This window comes from Lagopus leucura, unplaced genomic scaffold (genome assembly GCF_019238085.1).
Source record: "Lagopus leucura isolate 7727_CA_CO unplaced genomic scaffold, USGS_WTPT01 Super-Scaffold_806, whole genome shotgun sequence".
Lineage (NCBI taxonomy): Eukaryota > Metazoa > Chordata > Aves > Galliformes > Phasianidae > Lagopus > Lagopus leucura.
Window position 1 is genome coordinate 1,542,751 of NW_024962260.1, and position 20,259 is coordinate 1,563,009.

General features: G+C 42.5%; 1 protein-coding gene and 2 long non-coding RNA genes across 4 annotated transcripts; 1 reads left to right on the forward strand and 2 right to left on the reverse strand.

The window, feature by feature from the left end:
• The first annotated feature begins 155 nt into the window (after window positions 1-155).
• KLHL22 (kelch like family member 22) lies at window positions 156-15,226 on the forward strand. Of its 2 annotated transcripts, none has more exons than XM_042865779.1 (7): window positions 156-226; window positions 7,524-7,793; window positions 8,519-8,684; window positions 9,828-10,546; window positions 11,676-11,868; window positions 12,817-13,050; window positions 14,071-15,226. In XM_042865779.1, the coding sequence occupies exons 2-7, from the start codon at window positions 7,567-7,569 to the stop codon at window positions 14,446-14,448; spliced, it is 1,917 nt and encodes a 638-aa protein (XP_042721713.1). In that variant the 5' UTR covers window positions 156-226; window positions 7,524-7,566; the 3' UTR covers window positions 14,449-15,226. The 2 variants fall into 2 exon arrangements, with proteins under 2 accessions (XP_042721713.1, XP_042721714.1); XM_042865780.1 differs by having other exon boundaries at window positions 164-226; window positions 7,541-7,793.
• Window positions 3,692-10,757, reverse strand: LOC122176848. Its single transcript, XR_006177854.1, has 4 exons — window positions 9,178-10,757; window positions 7,499-7,973; window positions 6,055-6,187; window positions 3,692-4,464 (listed from the first exon to the last, which is right to left on the reverse strand). It is a non-coding gene; the product is annotated as an uncharacterized LOC122176848 (long non-coding RNA).
• On the reverse strand, window positions 13,480-20,156 carry LOC122176847. Its single transcript, XR_006177853.1, has 3 exons — window positions 19,747-20,156; window positions 19,447-19,612; window positions 13,480-13,539 (listed from the first exon to the last, which is right to left on the reverse strand). It is a non-coding gene; the product is annotated as an uncharacterized LOC122176847 (long non-coding RNA).
• Between the last annotated feature and the right edge of the window lie 103 nt (window positions 20,157-20,259).

Sequence of the window (20,259 nt, forward strand, 5' to 3'; positions counted from 1 at the left end):
CGGCCCCGCTCAGCGCACAGCCGCACTGCGCAGGCGGCGGTCCTGAGTGCCGCTGCTGCCCGGGGACGCCGCCGTGCCGGCGGGTGTCCCGGGTCCCGCCCGCCACGCCCGGCTCCAGCCGCCATCCGCCCCTCCTCCGGCGAGCGGGCGCGTCAGGCGGGGGCGCCGCGGTTCCGGGGCGCATGAAGGCGGAAGCCGCAGGCGGAGGCCGCCGCCGCCGCTCTCGGTAAGTGGTGGGGCGGAGGGGGAGGGGGCGGCGCCGGGCTGAGCTGAGCTGACTCTGGAGGAAGGGGCGCGGGGGGGCCGGGCGCGGGCTGGGGGGCCGCCTCGTCCCAGCCCCGCGGGGTACGTGGGGTGAGCGAGCCGGGGGTGCGGGTCGGGCCCGAAGGCGGTGTCGGCAGGGAAAGGGAAAGCAAAAGCAGAGCTGTGCTTGAACTGTCCTTCACTCCGCCGTCACACGGCTGGGGGAGAATCAAAGCGAAATGTGAGCTCCGGGTAGCATCTCCTGCAGAGAAAACTGCGCGTTCTGTTTTCCTGGCGTTCAAATATGTGAGTGACAGGGGGAAATAACAGCCAAACAACGCAGGTCCTTGCAGGAAAGAAACAAGCAAACATGGTGAGCAGTGCAAATGAATTCCTGTTTAAAACAGAAAGCAGAACTGGAATGTGTTGGAAGTGCCCTCTGCTCTCCACCCGGTCACTTAATTGTATTTGGCACAGAACTAATTACTTCTTTAACGTTTTTTCTTCCGTGTACTTTAGGTAATTAAAAATACATGATGTGACTAAAGTAGTTGAACAAAGCAGCCTTGCCAGCTCGCTCGAGAGTCCCAGAGCACATACCACTGGCTAACTGAAGCTGTGTTTTGGCATAGTAACTATGCCTGGTTCTATGGAAGGTTGACAGATCTCTGTAGATGTAGAGCTAAACATTGAGGACCGCACTCCATCCTCAGACTGGAGAAAGCTGAAGCCTTAACGTAGGTTTGAGGATGGGCAGGTACATGCTGTCTAAACATAGCTGTTCCTCCTCCAAACACAACAGCAGCTCTGTCCAAACCAGAAAGTAGAGAGAAGGAAATGTTGAAGTCTCTGGAGAAAGCACTGTATTGAGATTGTTATCTCATTGTATGAGATAGCACTGTATTGAATTTGTTTCCCTTACTGCAACTTCCCTTCCGTAGTTATTAGGGCCACAGGCCACCTCCCAAAAATACCCATCAGAAGACTTCACAGCTCCATGAATTTGGGCAGGCTACAAGAAAGACATGATCAGTTTGTGAGTAGTGCAAAATCATAGAAAATATTCAAGTTAGGCAGCTCTTTAGGTTATCCTGCTTTTGGGGGGAAAAAAAAATCTTTTAAAATATTTGTGTGCCTAAATATGGATAGATTTCATGGAAGTTTTGCCATATCTATGTTAAATAAGATGTTTTAGTCTCAGTGTGTCTTAGAAATACATTGTAAAAGGCAGCATGGGGAGGAAAAAAAACCCCAAACTTTTGTTTCTGAAAGGAATGAATACCAACATTTGTGAGACAGCATCATTTGCAGAAGCTGTTTCCCAAATCACACCTTTAGGTTCCCTCCCACACTTCAAATATACTACTAATGCTAGAAACTGAACATGACTCAGAAATTCAGCTTGGAGGGATGTGCTTGCATGTCTGCATTGGTGACTTAGAGAAGATGGCGTGTGTAGGCCTAGCAAAAACGTAACTCCCATCACTGAGTGCTCAGAACTAAATCAGATGCCATGTGGTTCCAGGTACCATTGTTTCTTTTTGTGAGGACCTTAGGCTAAAGGAATTGTTTGGGTTATCTCCCCTACTTGTAGAAGGTTCCCTAAGTTAAAAGGTACTTGAGGAAGATATATTTTTTTCGCACAGTTTTGACTGCGCAGAGGGATAATTCTGAAAGAAGCCCTGCTGCACAAAGCTTGCTTTTCTTTCATACCTCCTCTCTGTCAATTTTCTTCAAAAGCCATGCAGCTAACTTAACTCTGTCTACACAAAATGGTATACTCACATTCTTACATAGCAAACTTGCAAGTGCCCATTGCAAATCATGGTATAGTTGGTAAATCATTCCAGTATTTGCACTCTAGTTATGCTGAACAATAGTTTTGCTTTTCAGTTTACATTGTTTGTGGCATTACATCTGTTTTCTCAGCTATTTTGGCAGGCACCCAGCTGCCTCCCCACTCTACACGCTCCCTGACTAGTTGATTTATTTGTTTGCATGCCCTCTGCCCTGCTGAATTCTGGTACCTCGCCAGGTTCTGCCTATTCACATTTGCAACCCCTGAGAGTCAGCATAACTAGCATTTTGTTCTAGTCTTGTATCTTGCTGTCTCGTATCAGGCTGTCAGCTGAAGGCTGGCTTAGATCCTAATTCTTGCTACTCCCTTGGGAGACATGGAGGTGTGGGAAGCCTTAGGGCATGGCTGTTACATTCCCTTCGATGTACAAGGTGAAGATGAAAGGGCAAATCCCATAAACTGCAGGAACAGAATTCAGACAGGATAAAAAAGAAAACAAGCCTGCTGGTCAAGCACTCAGTTTTCCAAATATCACAAAGGATGGATATTCTGCACTTGACTAGACACAGCTATCAGCATCCCGACCTCATTTTTAAGTTCTCTCTGCTTTGAGCAGGAGACTGGACTAGAGACCTCCCAAGGTTCTCTCCAGCCTGAATTATTCCACAGTTTTAAGAAAGTGTTGGACCCCCACCAGGCTTGAACCACCTGTCCATATGGCAGCAAGCTAAACAGCATTAGGATACCCGACACCAGCAAGTCCTAGTTTATTTTGGGCACAGCTGATGCAGAAGAAAATATCATGATCTGCGTAAGATACCTCCTCATATACAGAGATGTAACTGACAGCCAGAAGCAATTTGATACAAAAATGTCTGAGTTTCCATAGGAACTAACTTGGTTACTCCCCCTCCTGTAACCAAGCTCTCAGAACAGCCCACCACCCCCAGCACACACTGGTAGGCATCACTGTGCAACTTGGATGCTAGTCACAGAATCCAGGGCTCTGTTGTACCATGCAATATCAATAATAGGTTTCAACACACTGAATCATCAACAGTCTGTTTAAAGCATGTGATCACTGCATATCTCAGCAAAGTGTAAAGGCTGAATATACCTATACTGACATCAGGATGTACCCAGAACATGCCCAGACCCAGCTGCTGGAAGGTACAACACAGATTATTTTGTAGGGAAGCAGGACAGCAGGACTTTGTTCTCAGTCTCAGGAAGCATATACTGTAAGCTGATAAATTGCCACTCCTCAGGTTGGTCTTCAGTGGAGCAGTACACAAACATCTTGGTGTTAAAGTCCCATACCACACCTATTTTAGCATACCTTTAATTTTCCCTTTCCCCATTCTAGTTGAGCTACCCCACTCCTGTACCCTGTGTTCTTCAGCAGTTTTTCAGTGAGCACAAGAGCAAGCCAGCATCCCAGTCTCACCATGTTGCTATTTGAATGATCAAGCTACAATGTCAACTCTTCCTGTCCCACTGCCAAGTTCCTCCCTCATAGGCTGCATACCTTTAGCGTAAAGGCAAGTACTGTCATTGATCAGGAAGAGGATTTTGTTAAAACACCAAGCCACAGTTCTTTTCATACATTGATAAACAGTTACTTTAGTTGAATAATTATTTTTTCTTCCATGCAAATGTTCTGCAGAAACATTCTGTGATAATGAAGATTGAATACAAGACGATCACAGAGCTATCAGCAAGCCTCTAAAATATTTAGCTTCCAGTGCACCCACAGCTTGTTTCAAGAGATAACCAATAATAAAATGAACTTTGAGCGTAGTATGGGAAATACTCATTTCCTTCAGATGCTTCCTCTGTCTCTATGGTTGCAAGACACAGATGCTTTCTCATGGTTTCTAAATAGAATCCAGGCACAAAATAGAGAAAATTTCAGCCTATTGAATAAGAGCATTTGTGTTGTGCTAGATAGCTCTGAAGATTTTGAGTTTAGTTTTTTTGGAGGGTGATTGTATTTATTCTTATATATTCTTGATGTGAAGTGACCAAGCAGAATGTGTCTTCCCACATTAGCATTGTCTGTACAAGTGCACACGTAATTACTGACCTCATATACCTCTTTTCTCTTTATGCACTAGATATTCAGTTGTAGTACCCCAATATTACTCAGTCCACTAACCACTAACTTTGAAAGATGAATACAAACCAACCTATCCGTAGGACTTTATGCAGCCAGCTAAGAAAGTCCCTAGGCTGATTTTATCTACAGTTTTAAGGCGCTTAGAACAAGAGTTAGAACAGAACTTGCCTTCCCTTGTTTCCGGAGACAGAATCCCACAGCATGTGAGAAGATGCTTTTTGTCATTGCTGCTGTTAAAGAATTCATCTCTTCCACTTGAAGGTCAGTTCTGCAGTTCTCAGCTCCTGAGTCACACAGTTAACAGCTGCCCAACATCAATAAGGAAAAAGGAAAAAAAGACAAAATACTAAATTTCTAGGGACGTTACTCCGTCATGGACCAAGTTTCTCAGTAAGAAAAGTAGAACAGAAATGCCACAAGAACATTCTGCTCTCAAGAAGCTGATGCTAGAGAGACCCACAACAGAAGAGACTCAGCTGCATGGTTCAAGGGACTGAAATGGCAAGGAAAGGCCTGCCTACAGCTCCTTCACTGACAAGGGTGGATATGCTAGCCTGTGAAAATGGCTTACAAGACAACAAAGTTCATGCATGGTCAGGAAGAAAAAATAGTAAATAGAAGGTTTTCTGCAGCATGCAGGAAATTGAACAAGTCTGTTCTGTACTTTCATTCACAGCTGTACCCCTTGTACTACATTTAGCCATTTTATTCCTCCCTCTACAGGGAAGACTGAGCAAAATGCAGATTTGAGATGGGGTTAGATAATGTACAGTTACAATAAAGCCCCTTGTCATTTTTAAGATTGACAGATGCTGACAAGGCACAAGAATTCCTAGATATATTAGCAGTGATTCCAGGCACCCAGCTGGTACGCTGCACATGAAATAGCACACTTCCACTGCTGGGCTATCAGATTTTAGGCAGTAACAAAGGCACAAGACACACTAGAGAAAAACTGCAGTTAGACCACATAGCCTGCAAAGCAAGACATTGTTGTGCTAACGTGATACCCCTCTGTAGCAACTTCATAGTCTATATTTAACACAGTAGAGACATACAGAACATTATCAATTAACCAAGAGCACTGCACTTAGTTCAGAAAACCAGAACACCAACCCAATTTTCCCCTACCCTCACTCAAGCAACCACTTTCCACAGCTGTACCCACCCAATCCCAGCTGTATAAGCTGCCTCTTATACAGCTGAGGGCACTCAGTATATCAGATAAGTGATTCCTTCTGCTCATCCCCCACTCACTGTTCAATGGCAAGTAGGCAACAATCCATGGAAATAATGTAATATATATTAATATGTAATTAAGCTACTTCTACAACGCGTGCCTTTGCTAAAATTTGTTGTGCAGAAGCAACATCCAGTTTAGCTGTAGCACATCACACTTCTTTTCTTCTGTAGCCTCACTTCCACCTACAACTGACACACACTTAGGCTGCATCAAAGGTCATGCTGTTTTCTCTACCCAACAAAAGTCTAACAATTCAGAAAACAGCTCATTTATTACATGTACTTCTGCTTTTTGTTGCAATTATTTCACTCTTTAGAGGCTCACTTTGATACAACTCCCTAATTTGTTGAAAAGGTACATTTTTTTTGAGCATTAGCCACATTAAAACACATCAACTCTGTACAAGTGGTTTGTTTGAATTTGTTCCTCATTTGGACAGTATCTTAGCCTAATTTGTTTTTGCTGTATTTATTCTCTTAGTGAATTTCTGATCAACACCTAGTAATGCTCACTCCTTCGCTTGCCTTTTCTTTTAATATTATCTGCCTTGCCTCAATCTATCACTCGTATTTCCCAGGAGCAAATAAAATGATACAGTAATGTTTTGTCTGCTTCAAAGGCAGTCATCTTATTTCTAGGAAAAACATCTACCTGTCATGAAAAAGAATCCATTATTCATCTCTTCAGCTGATGATGGATAGCTTCCCTGTATAATCGACCTGAATGTGCTTCCTAGAAGGCAGTCTCATCAGGGCTTTCTTCTGAGCTCGTTGCCCTGGTTTTGCTGGTAAAGAGCAGACAGCCATTAATATACATTTGCAATTTTGTTCCATCCCACCCAGGAAGCAGTGGCACCTAGCCTCCTTTTGTTTTGGACAGCATAAGGTGACTTCCTTAGGCAGTGCAATAACTGTTTCCATATTTCTTAGTGCCATCCAGACAGCTTCTTCCTCACTGACCACACACAGAATACCTTGCAGTACTTTGGGAGATTCCTAACATGGCATTCCCTGTCTATGGCTGGTACAATTAGCAGTGGTTTCATCTCTTCACTGGTTGTTTGGATTTGTTCTGCTTTTGCTTTTCTGACTGCTGATGGTTCCTTGTGACTGTTCCTCACACCCTAAGCTATTTCCCAGAGCCACTGGAGGAGAGGCTGTTATAACTGTGCCTTAAGCAGCCATGTCAGCTAAGGCATTTCCTTTTGCTAATGTGTTTTTTTGAGTGTCTGCTCTGACAACTAGGTATAGCCCATCAGATCTAACTGCTGCAACTTCTCACATTCTTCAAAGACAATAGAAAGGGTAAATTACAGGATGCTAACAAAGGAATTAGGAGATTTTGAGAGCTTAACTACGGGCATGAAACAATAACTTCCAGCTAGCTTTTTACAGGCATTTCCCCATATGCTGTAAGGATCTTCCTGTAGTGTCAGTGGCAGCAGTACAAAGATGTATGGGATAGCCCTCAACAGTGCCTACACCAAAGGAAATATCCCCTCTGCAGAGACCCACAGTGAAGTCAAAAGGAGTTGTACATGCTAGCTTGAAGTCAGCACAGTAAAGAAGCTCACTGCAAAGCCTGTAGTCTCAGATGGTATTGTATAGACTGGAAATGTGCTCAGCTAAGGAAGATAAAGCATAAAACAGGAGAGAATAAAGCTTTCAGATTCTGTGGTATAATATCAAGCAAAAGACCGAAGGTGCAGGTTTGTTTTTTACAACAAAGTTATTTGAGGATATTAGGCAATGTGGAATTTGGGAAAAATTGTGAGAGATCTGCTGTTTGTTACAGACATCATAGAAATGCAAAGGAAACAAGGGGTTTGGCAATAGGTTGGGAAGTGAAAATACGTGTACATCCCCACATGCAGCATACTTTTGGACTGGAAAACCAGGAGTCAAAAAATCGTTAGTAATGCCATGTTTTGCCAGGTTGACATGCTGATACATCCCTGCCTACTTTCCATATCATTTGGGATAATTTCTCTTGGGTAGAATTGTTTTTGATGGTTCTCCTTTGGCTGAAGAGTTGGTTTGATTTATTTACTGTGATAGATGAGTCAGAGGACCGTTTGTAAGCAAAAGACACAAACCTTTGCTGATTCTGTTGTCTCACAGATTTCATTCTGCTGCAGCTTTTGGCTGAACATTTCTGCCTGGGATGGCGGAGGATCAGGAGCTGACTCAGCCACACAAAGCTCAACTCGAGTCCTCCCTTCAGCAGCGCACCAGCAACACATACCGCAGTGCGGAGCACTCTCAGGCTTTGCTCAGTGGCTTGGTATCTCTCCGAGACAGCAGCATCCTCTTTGATGTAGTTCTTGTAGTGGAAGAGAAACCTATTGAGGCTCATCGGATACTGCTAGCTGCATCTTGTGACTATTTCAGGTATGCTTTCAGTACAGCAGTAACAAGCATGTGTATGAGCGTAAAGCAGCATTGCAACTTCCAAATCTTCTGTTAGCACACTGCGCACGCTGCCTCCTGATGTAGAATTAGATCCACAAGGTAGAGCTGAATGGGTTTCAGAATGCTACGAATGGCTTTATTCAGCCTTCTGTTATGTGTCTGTAGAAATAAAGCTCCTGTTAGTGCACTGTGAGCTTACCTCCACTACATTCACAGCCTTGGAGGTATGTAAAGGGGAGAAGATAACTCACTCTATTTTTGTGAACAAATAAATCCGAAGGCAGTCCATACAAATCTGGAAGAACTGCTCTAGCTTAGAAAAACTCAAGTTCCTGTTTTTCTCTTCCCCCATCCCTGGAGTTATCTGCCTTCACCCACTGCCTATCCCTATGTACTGAGTCTGTATTTAAATCCTTCCACTGTGAATTACACCTTTCAGGTAGTCCCCACTGTTTTCCTTCAGAATGAGAGGTATTCCTTTCTTAGGTCCTGGAAGTCTGTGCTTTTTGTATCATCGTCTTACAAAAGAGGTAATCCCAAAGAAGTATCTGACTAGGATTTATCTTTTTGAATATTTTGTTATGTTCTCAGGATAGCATAAGAAAAGGGGGGGGTTGGACACAATGATCTCTAGAGGTCCCTTCCAACCCCTACAATTCTGTGATTCTGTGAAAAGCAAACTGAACACAGTTTTTTTTTTACAGAGGAATGTTTGCAGGAGGACTGAGAGAGATGGAACAAGAAGAAGTTCATATTCATGGAATCTCCTACAACGCAATGTGTAAAATCTTGAATTTCATTTATACTTCTGAGCTGGAACTCAGTGTCAGCAGTGTACAGGAAACCTTAGCTGCAGCCTGTCAGCTTCAGGTGAGGTGCTGGGAGGTATGATGAAAAAGAAGCAAGAAACAAAAGAATGAAAGAAACAGAAAACATGGCTGGAGGGCTAGGGAGTGAAACAGAGCATGATTCCAATGAGAAGAATTTCTTTGGGATGCAGTAACCATTGGAAGTGCTGGAACAATGAACGAGTGCTTGCATGTCTGATCTGTGCTATGGTTTCATCATCATTTTGTCTAAAAGATTATTTTATGAAGCACTCACTTTCACTGGTCAGCATATAAAAGCTTCCCTAGAATAGAATACTGCTCACCTCTGATAAAGGACAAGGTGTGCTCCTCAGAAACCATTGTGCTGCTTAAACCTGCCAAGATCTACCCCAGATTGAGTCCACAGGCACATAACCTTACCTGACCTCATCACTGCCACCATGGTTTCTGCACAAAGTGCCTTTTGCTTTCAAGGCAGTTCTTTTTCTCTAATTTTCCCTACAGCTAATTGCTGCACAGGATTTGGTACTAACCTTAAACTTTCTGGGTGCTTTGGTTGGCTACACACTTAGCATCAGTTTGTTAGTGGAGGGACTCTTGATCAGTTGTTACTTTGCCAGGTGTCCTCATGCCAGATACAACTTCAGATAGTACTCAGAAGACAACACTAAATGCTAATGTTCTCAAATGGCTTTTTATGCACTTGAGTGATGCAGATATTTTTGTTATAGTTACAATCTGTGATATAGCGTGTCTGTAGTGCTCTGAGAGAGCAACTGAGGGAGCATCTGTTGCCATGTCCTTCATGCCTTTTGTTTCCATGACTGCCTCCCAGGCAGCCTTCATCTCTCATGTTAACAAATGAGGCAGCCTGGCTGTTCAGTATCCCATGTGCCCCAGAAGATGCATTGCTGCTACACGAGAAGCAAAACTCAAAGGCTTGCAGTATAGTGTGGCTAGAAGATCTGGGTTACATTCATCTGCGTACCCAAGTTGAGTTGTGATTTTTCTCTGGAAAAAGGTGAACATGGCAGTCAGATTGTGAGAAGAACAATTTTCTTGTCAACAACTTTTTTACAGTTTTTGGAAGCTTCCAAAGCTTGGAAGTTCTATGCTTCTGTCATCTGTATCTTGGAACGTAAGGCAAATGCTGTATGAAATAAAAGATTTCTCTCTCTTGCAGATTCCAGAAGTCATTAAGTTCTGTTGTGATTTTCTAATGTCCTGGGTAGATGAAGAGAACATCCTGGATGTATACAAACTAGCTGACCATTATGACTTGAGACATTTGAGCGATCAGCTGGACTCCTACATTTTGAAGAACTTTGCAGCTTTCTCAAGGACACAAGCATACCGCCAGCTACCCCTGCAGAAGGTCTACTCCCTGCTCAGTAGCAACCGTTTGGAGGTTAACTATGAATTTGAAGTTTATGATGGTGCACTTTTTTATCATTATTCTCCAGAGCAACTGGAGACAGATCAGGTCTCCCTGATGGAGCCCCTTAAGCTACTTGAGACAGTTCGATTTCCTCTGATGGAACCCCAGATCCTGCAAAGGCTTCATGACAAATTAAGTCCATGTCCTTTAAAAGATACAGTCGCAGATGCATTAATGTACCACAAGAATGAATGTCTTCAGCCAATGCTCCAGAGCTCCCAGACACAGCTGAGATCAGAGTTCCAGTGTGTAGTGGGATTTGGAGGGATGCATTCTACTCCATCCATTGTTCTCAGTGATCAAGCCAAGTATCTGAACCCCCTGTTGGGAGAGTGGAGGCACTTTACAGCTGCACTAGCCCCCAGAATGTCCAACCAGGGGATTGCTGTTCTCAATAATTTTGTATATTTAATTGGCGGAGACAACAATGTAAGTGGTTTTCGAGCAGAGTCGAGGTGTTGGAGGTAAGATAAGGATAATCCTGCTACTATTCTCATTTCCACCCCATTGTCCATCTCTGAGTCAGTAAGCCTTTAGTGCAGTCTGTATGCTTGCTGGCAAAAAAGATAGGAACCTCTCACTGAAAGAAATAATGAGAAATAAGGAAATTAGCATCATAGCAACAGAAAGCTTCCAGCCATGCCAGTCCTGACTGCGTAGAAACAGCTGCTTATTCAGGAGTATTACAGCCTTCTCTTCTTTGTTGGAGGGAGTGAAGTATTAAAGGTGTGGAAATGGTAATGAACTAGAATTTTCCAGAATCCTAGACTGTCTAGATGCTCTTGAAATGAGATTTTCCAAAAGTCCTCTGTGTGCAGTTCTCATCCCTGTGCAAAGGGATTTAGCCACCAGAAAGGATTTGTTAGTAAAATGCTGCTATTAGTTAATTACTGAGAAAATGCATGCACAGTAGCAGCATTCCAGGGTTGTCTTCAGTTCTGTGCCAGAAAAAAATGCACTGGAGAAAGGAACAGTTTTAGATCTTGATGCCCATTACATTGCAAAAACAGATACAAACCCTTTTGATTTTACAATGTAATCATCTTATCTTTACTAGTTACAGTGGAATTGCCCTGATTTCATGCCACGCACATCTTCCCTTCACCATCAGCTGTCACTGTAACTACAATTTCCAGATTGGATAGATCCTTATATCTGAAAATTAATCATGAGGCTTACTTGAAGCAGCACATATGTTGGAAAAAAAGAGTCAAAGAAGCCACAAAATGCTTATGCACCCTCTTGATGTCTTGAAGATCCAGATTCAGTCTGTGCTACTGTTAGAATGTTTTACCTTGTAGAATGGCTTTATGCTAACAGATTTTGATGCATAATCTGAAGGCACGTATAAGACAATAGAAAACCTAGGCTTTTATAGCATGATTGTATCAGCTGAAATACATCTTCTAAAAATAGACAAAAAGAACTTTGCTAATAATAAGATGCTGACAAGGCTGTATTTCACTCCACTTACAGCTGAATTTAATTTCAACCAAAGACAGTACAATAACCCCATGTGTGGTGCTGTCTTGTATTCCAGCAATGATTCTGTGGATGTATGAATCACTTCCTTTGATCCCATTCTTTTATAAGGTATGACCCACGACACAACAAATGGTTCCAGATCCAGTCCCTACAGCAAGAACATGCTGACCTCAGTGTTTGTGTTGTGGACAATTATATATACGCCGTCGCAGGCCGAGATTACCATGAAGACCTGAGAGAAGTGGAGAGGTATGACCCTAAAAGCAACACTTGGGAATATGTGACACCTCTGAAGAAGGAGGTAAGGAGTGCGTTAGCCACACGCACTGATACAGTTCCCCAGTTCCTAATTTCATCTTTTTAGGTGCTTTTCTTATGCATAGCTTTCATTTTGCTGATACTCACATGGGAAGCTACTTCTGTATTTGAGATAAACATACCAGTAAAGAATAATAATAATGTAGAACTTTAATTTTTAGGTTTAATGCTTATATTTCTTGTTTTCTCCCTGTTTTCCCCTGCACCTCTGTTGTATTAATCCTTAAAACCATTTCAAATTGAACACGTAAGTCAGGGAACTCCCCATTCCTCCTGGGGTAGGTAAACAATGAGTAGTACAAGCTTCTTATCTACAGTCCTGATAAGCATGCTTTATTCCCAATTAGAAGAAATCATCAAATACTAGGAAGATACCATAGGATCACAGAATGGCTCAGGTTCAAGGGATCTTAAAGATCATCTAGTTCCAACACCCCCTGCCGTGGGCAGGCTTGCCAACCACTAAATCAGGCACTAGATCAGATACTAGATCAGGTTGCCCAGACCCTATCCAGCCTCCAGGGATGGAGCATCCACAACTTCTCTGGGCAGGCTGTTCCAGTGCCTCACCACCCTCTGAGTGAGGGTACATCAGTTTCTGTATACCGTTTAGCTCATGGACTTCCAAGTAGGCAAGGGAGAAATGTAACTATATGGATGAGTTTCTAATAAAGAAATAGTAAGAAATGACAACCCAGTGCAGTTCTGGAAGTTTTGGAAATTCTGGGGTAATTAATTTAGAAATTCACACTTTCAACATAATCACCTTGAAAGGAGTTGTCTATAAAAAAAATAGAAAATCCTTTCAAATGTTAATATCTGCACAACTCATGAAGAATGTCACTTCTTTAATGTCTATTCCATACTTTGAACCTGGGAGAAATACATAAACACAGACCTCCAACTCTTGCTTTCCCACGTGGTGATGCAGGTATATGCACACGCTGGAGCAGCACTGGATGGGAAGATGTATATTACCTGTGGGAGGAGAGGAGAGGATTATTTGAAGGAGCTGCAATGTTACGATCCAAAGACTGACCGCTGGGAAGTTTTAGCAGATGGTCCAGAGAGACGTGCTTGGCATGGGATGGCTGCACTGCTGGGAAAGCTCTATGTAATTGGAGGAAGCAACAATGATTCTGGATACAGAAGGGATGTTCACCAGGTGAGAGCTTATCATACCTATGTTCTGGAAGAGTCTGTTTCTTATAGATGCTTTCACACTGATGTCTTTCTCCTCCTAAGTAGGCAAGTAAAACTCTCTAGCATCAGCTCTCTTCCACTTAATTGCAGAACTTGCCATGATTTATTGCTGCTGTCTTGAATGCACTGTCTAAGCATTAAAGCTGTAGCATTTGAGATTCATGTAAATTTTAAAATATCTTTGCTGAATGACATTCACTCCCATGCATATAGCCCCTAAGTAGCACATCAGCTGAGTTTCCTTTAATTGCCTTCTCATATGCATTTTTTCCTAAGTTAAGAACCTTGGAATTAGCAGTGTACAATTGCAGGACAAGATTTGTTAAGGATACGTTGGAAAGCACAATGAGTGGATTGGATGGCAATTGTATAATGCAATAAAATATACAGTACCTGATGGGCAGTGATGAATGGAGAATTTTCTTGTGTCTTACTCTGACTTCTATAACTGCTAAAGACATGAAAAAAGACAAAAAAAAAAAAGTAATAGCTTTGTTAAAGCCAACGAAGATAGCAAAATTCAAGCTAAAGTTTGAGTTACAAAAAGATGCTTACAAATAAGTGGAGTTAGTAGAGTAGCTACCCACTGCAATCTAAAACTTTCCAGCACGTGGTGCAGAGATGGTTAGCAGGTTTGTCATGTTTGTGTGATGCAGCACATTGTTCCTATTGCAAACAGGTATGCTGTGTCTGAGCTCATATTAACATGTCCCCATCTCACACTTCTGTGTCTGTTTTTTCAAATGACATACAGCTGTTAGCACAGCAGCTGGGTCAGACGTTGTGATTGAGTTATATGGCAAATATGCACAGTTCTACTGAGCATTGTACTTCTACCGCATGGGAAACGTGCTCTGCGTTATCAGTGCCCATCAAAGGACTGGTGGTATGGTGTGGCTGCATGAGTAGTTTGCCATCCAGCCAGGCTCTGTCACTAAGATCCAAGTTCAATTTTGGCTAATCTATTTTTTACCTTATACAGGTTGCCTGCTACAGGCCAAGCACTGATCAGTGGACAAATGTATGTCCACTTCCTGCAGGACATGGAGAGCCAGGTATCGCTGTCTTAGACAACAGGATCTACGTCCTGGGAGGCAGATCCCACAACAGAGGAATCCGCATGGACTATGTCCACATTTATGATGCAGAGAGAGACTGTTGGGAGGATGGACCCCAGTTGGAGGATGATATTTCTGGGATGGCTGCCTGTGTCCTCACCTTGCCCAGGGCTATTTTAATGGAAACAGAGAAATGGTTCTCAGAATGGCACGCAGACCGCATGAAGTATCACCTTGACCTTCCGTCAGAAGTTATGAGCGTATCAGACTGGGAAGAATTTGACAATTCAAGTGAAGATTAAAAAATTTAGTATTTATTTTTTGCCAGTAGTTGAGGAAATTAAGTCTTGAAAGAAAAAAAAAAGATTTTATATGTCTTTCTTATATCCATAAATATGTATTTAAAAGTTTGAAAAATAAGTGTTCTGCACAAAATGACATTTGCTGTTATTATCTGCTCATCTGCAAGTGTTTTGCACAAAATGCCACTACCAGTCAGTATCTGCTCACCTGCCAGAAAGCAGAATTTTTAAAGTAACCACAGAACTGCCATTTCCCCCCAGATAAAGTAGAGAGGTTCTTTTCCTTTGAAGGAGACTTCTCTCAACTTCCAGCGTGGACAGAAAAAAAAAGAAAAAAAAAAAAAAGGCACAGAAAGCTCAGCTTGACTGGCTTCTTTCCTTCCAGCTTTTAATGTGAAATAGCTCTGAGTTTAGGGAGATTTTATTTTTTCTGGTAATAAAACCTTCTAGCAAGCCTAACATGGGAGGGTAAGAACTAGCATCTCCCTCCTGTGCCGGGCATCAGCCTCATCATTTCTAGCCAGACTGAACATACAGAAGCAGGAACAGTAGAAGAAATCTGAATCTTCATCTCATCTGGGCATGCAGCCATCCTCATAGCTGGGTTAGAGTCTGAACTGACATCCATTCCCGAATTTCTGTACTACAGGTGCTGACAACGCAGCAGACAGATTTCCAGAAACAGCTCTTTGTACAGAATAAGGCAATCTCATCATTCAACTGTCAGACACATTTGTTCACAAGCATAAATTAATTAATAAATCTTTGTCAGAACTTTTTTTTTCTTTTTAACTACTGTGACAGTTTTATTAACCATGATGTGGAATCTAAAAGATGGAGAGTTCAATTAGATCCATGTTACTACATTATTATCAGTGAAGATACACCAGCTTGGGAATGGGCCGATTTTTTATTCACTCTTTTAATATATACTTTACAAAAGGATAAAGAGAGAAGAAATGGGTTTGCCTCAGATGAGGGAAGTAATAAGCAGATAACAAGCAGTAGTGAAGAAGCCACTCATCCAAGACCCTATGGTAGCTGAACTAATGACAGGAAAATAAGAGAATCACCACAGCTCAAAAAGATAAAACATAGAAAAGCTTTTGCTTAAGAAGCTTAAATGGTTCACTTCTGAATGCCATTTTGATTTTGCTTGACATTAGTTTAGAAGCTGATTTAAAGTCCAAACCATTGTGATATGTGGACATTATAGGTTCCTTCCCTCCTGGAGGGGCAGGAACTAATGGGTGCCACATGAAAATCATGAGCCAAAAGCCTTTAAAACTTCTAGCAGTAGCAGGGCTGCAGGAGGAAGGGTGAAACCAAAGTGATGCTCAGTAACCATCACATGACAAATAATGGTTGGCCTGCTACTTCAGAGAAACGTTCTCCCATCTCTTGATTTCGAAATGGATTTCACTGACTCCACATGAGTACAGTGGGCTTCTGGAAAAGGTTTAGAAGGATTTGAACGGCTTTTTTTTTTTTCCAGCTGGGGAGTCAGATTGTTTTTCTTCAGCACTGTCAGTTTTTACCTCAATTTTGGACCCTTTGCCAATTGGCAAATAAAGCAGAAGACCTGACAAAGCAGGAAACCCTATACGTGAGCTTCCTCAGAAAATCCATTTTGATAATAAAGTCTGTTATACTGCAATACAGGAGCCTGAGGTGTATTCATCTTTAGCCCACAGAGCTATTCTGAACCTGTAAGAATTCAGTGCAGCTCTCACATGTAATGACAAATCTGAGGTTGACATCACAAAAACACTCCTTCCAGACTGCAGGCATTGCAGTGGCAATCTGTTGTGCCTGCACACCGACCAAGTGATTGCACACTCCTAGTGATCCAAGCCACACTGCAGATCCAGGTGTTCCAACTAACCCTGGCACTTAGCACACATCTGACTGCACTGCTTGCAGTGTGTTTCACATTTTAACTAGCATGTCTTAACAGACCAGTGATAAGCAGTGTATTTCAAGGGAAAATGGTTGTTAGCCTCTTCCATGACAATTAAAAATGGGATCATTCTTTGTCTGGCTTATTTTCCTTTTCCTATGTATTCCACTAGAGGGCAATACTTACTATTTTAATTAAACTGGGCTTAAATTATGTAGGGGAATGCAAGATGTAATTATTAAGCTAAAGAAATGTCATGAGGAAACTCACACTTCTATTTTTCCCAGCCTTTTCCTATCACTCCTCCAGAGTTTGGATACTGATCTCTAGATAGTCAGGAGATCCATTTTTCTACTTCATCAGCATATGCAATTTAGTGACTGTTATTTATTAAATAACAGTTGGATGCTGTGCAAAGCAAGTCAGTACACAACTTAGAAGGCAGTTATGAGGAAACAACCTGTCCTTAAAACACATTATATACCTTAGGAATGTTGTATTCTTTTTTTCTAAGCTTTCTTTTCTTTTTTAAGCTGCCAGCATTATACATCCACATTACATGGACCAATTCTATGAGCAGATCTGCATTTTCATTTGGTAAAAACAAGTCTTCATTTGCTTTCACTCCCAACGTTTCATCTGAGCACAATATGACAGTTAAAAGGTACCATATGCACTATCCTAACTGCATGCATTTTGTTTTAGTGAAAAAACAAGCACGTTTCCTTTAGGTCAAACCATCCTAATCATTTAGCAGCTGCATGGTCTGGTCCAGCATTCTCCTTTCCAAGCCAACACCCAGGCTAACAATAATCAAATCACTTTGCACTAAAATTATGTCTAAAACATATGAAGAGCTTTGTTGTTCTTGCTCAGTGCAGTCACCCACACAAAGAAACTGCAGGAGGGATTACAGATTGATATGCTGAGGTGTGATTATCATCAATCTATTAAGGCTGAAACTTCAGGAACTTCATTAGCACACCTAAACTTTGTGTTCACTTGTGTTCAACATGCTCTCATGGGGGTTTTAGGCTGATTCTGATTTTTGATATTTTTTCTCTTTTTGATTAAAAAATCCTCTAGTCTCCTAGATATGTCAGTCTTGTACCTTGCAGTAAGAAGCATCACAGTGTAGCACAAGGCACTGCAGACAGTTGAATGATGAACTAAGAAAAGTTGACATTACTTCTGGTCTGTAAGATATGAGCCAAACAGCTCTTCAGAACAGCGTGACCACAATTCTAAAGCTTTAACAGCCGATGCACTAGGAAGCCCAGAAGAATAACAACTTTGTTTCTTAATAATCTATTTTCCTCTTTCCTGCCAGCCAGAGGTAAAGCTATAGAGGCATATTTACTAGATTTGTAATTAGTGGACTTGTATCCTGAAGTATTTTAGGCTTCCTTATTTGCACAAGTGATTGTAATTGCTTCAGGTTTTGTTTCTAAGTGCTTTCACTACTGTATTTCTTTTCCAGCTGCCTACCTCTAAATCCAACACATCCTTTCCCACTTCCTCCTCATTTCAATTAGGATTGTTAATTTTGTCTTGGAAGCATACCCAGTTCTTCATTTAAAAGAAAGAAGGATTCTCATTCTAAACCTTTGATACAAGGTTACTCCCGCTCACACAGGAATGAGCCACATGCACAATTTATTTGGCATTCAGCGCTACGGAGGGGGGCTTTTGGCAAAAAGAGGAAGAAGCAGCTGGGCATGGGGTAAGAGGAACAGCACTCACACAAGGCAATATTCTGCCAGCTGAGTTTGTATTTTACTAGCAGCTGATGCACTTCAAGAGATCCCTATTTCATCAGTTGCACTGCAGCAAACATTTGGCCGAATATTCTGAGGACAGAAGCTGCCAATGCATAACACAAAGAGCATAAACTCATTCATATATAATAAAAAGGTAAAGTGGCACCGTAAAACAGCCCTAAAAATCCATACATCTCTTCACTCTTCATGAGACAGACTAGGAAGCTGCTGCCTGGTCTTATTTGATAATGGTAACAAGCTTGAATATATCACCTTTTTCTCTTAATGTAAGTAGAAGATGAGGTGTTTTACCTAGCTGATTTCACCTAATTCAACCACAGTTATTGAAACTGAAAGGGGAATGACCTGAAGGATGCACACAGCCTGCACAAGCTCAAGTCAGAACAGATCATTGTGGCAGTTCCTTTCAAACTGAAAACCCTTCTGTGCTTAGTGTCTTTTCGGGAAGGGAAGGTGGCTGGCTGTGCTGGTTCCTCAGTCACCACTCGAGCCCTCTGTAGCACTGCACTGAAACTGGTTTATAATCAAGTGCTATTTATTCCTGACATGTTTCAACTCTTTAGAGATAGTTGTGCTATTTTCATGAAATGGAGGTAAGATAATTACATATTTGACTTACATTTTTTATCATACTATAACAATAATTATAATTCAATAAAATGCAGCACAAATTTTTATTTCCTTTTCATATACTACGTATTACTGATTCTGCTGCTAGCTTGTGGCTCTTGTAATTATTTTTAAACATTATCTGGCTCGTTATTTCAAGTACTGTCTTGTAGTTTGGCCACAGCTGCACAGAAAATGACTCAAACCTATTCAAATAACAAAGAGAAATATAACAACCTTCATAATCTATTGTAACCTATTTACCTGTGCTTAGAAATGACTCTCATTGGCAGAAAAAAAGTACTTCAACCAGAAGGAATTGATCAGTGATACGCCTATTAGGTAAGTTTCCCTAAAAGAAGTTTGCATGGGTGTGAATTTTCAGATGGAACTATTCATCTCTGGCCTTTTGTTTTACTTGTGTTGCTCTGCCTGATTAAACAGCTGTTGTTTTCCACCCAGGAGATGGCTGTACTTGGCAGCTGGTGAAGCGATACCTGCACATGTATTCAGGACCAAGTTTAAGATCCTTCTGTATTAGTGATGTCACAAGATTTTCTTGAATAGTTTTTGCTAAAACATAATAATCTGAGCGAGGTGAGGCTTCCAGTTATCTGAACTCAGTGCTTGGAGAGAGAGAGCCCACACCAATACAAACACCTCAGCTAGCACTGACTACCAACATAGGAAATAAAACGAAAAACCAACCGTGCTGTGAGCGAGCTTTTGGAATAAACAGCATGAAGGGAAGATGGCAACGCTGGAGTTGAGCCTGCACAGCAGCCGGGCTGGGCAGGTTGTGACAGTCACCTCCAATCTGCTTCTCCATTTGAAACCTCACTTACTTCACTCGGCTCTGCTTCACACTGACAGCCTCAAAAGCAAAACAAGAAGAGAAACAAAATCAAATGAAATCACAGAGCTGACCTAAAAAATCAGCAAAGTGTTTGTGAAGGTATCTCTAGCACGTCTGGGGAATCGGTGCTGTTCACTTTGTCGTGTCCTTACCTGGGGCAGCCGAGCACGGCGATACCACCGAGAGCTGCCTGAAATCAGCCCTGCTGCCGGGACTCGTGCTGCTGCTCCGGCTCACCGCAGCACCCAGCGCTGCCAGGCCCCACTCAGCCCTTCTTTCCTCCTCAGCCATCACCTCAAAGGGCTTCGACCTCCTCGTGCGGGAACAACGCGAAAAAGAGGTGAAACTCAAAACGCGCAGGAAAGCATCACCAAAAATCCTCAGAGGAGGCAACGTGGGCACCAAGTGCCCGCGGGCAGGGAGCTCAGCGAGCCGCGAGGGGCGAGAGGCCAGGGATGCACGAGAGCGGCCCTACGAAGATGGAGGCGCATCAGCGGCTCCCCTCACACACCTCCAGCCCGGCAGCAGGCGGCCTTTCAGGACCGTTCCCCTCCCGCCTCTCCGCTCTCCGCTCTCCTCACGCCGCCGCGGGCCGCAGCGCGCATGCGCGGGGCGGTGTCTCCGGAGGGCTCTCGCCGCCCGGCGCCGCCGCCATTTTGGTGCTC

What these genes read in the sequence shown, in the direction of transcription:
- KLHL22 (XM_042865779.1), top strand. Translation starts at nt 7,567, where the DNA reads ATGGCGGAGGATCAGGAGCTGACTCAGCCACACAAAGCTCAACTCGAG. An exon ending in GCAGAGTCGAGGTGTTGGAG is followed by an intron (nt 10,547 to 11,675) that starts GTAAGATAAGGA and finishes TTCTTTTATAAG; the next exon opens with GTATGACCCACGACACAACA. An exon ending in ACAGAAGGGATGTTCACCAG is followed by an intron (nt 13,051 to 14,070) that starts GTGAGAGCTTAT and finishes TACCTTATACAG; the next exon opens with GTTGCCTGCTACAGGCCAAG.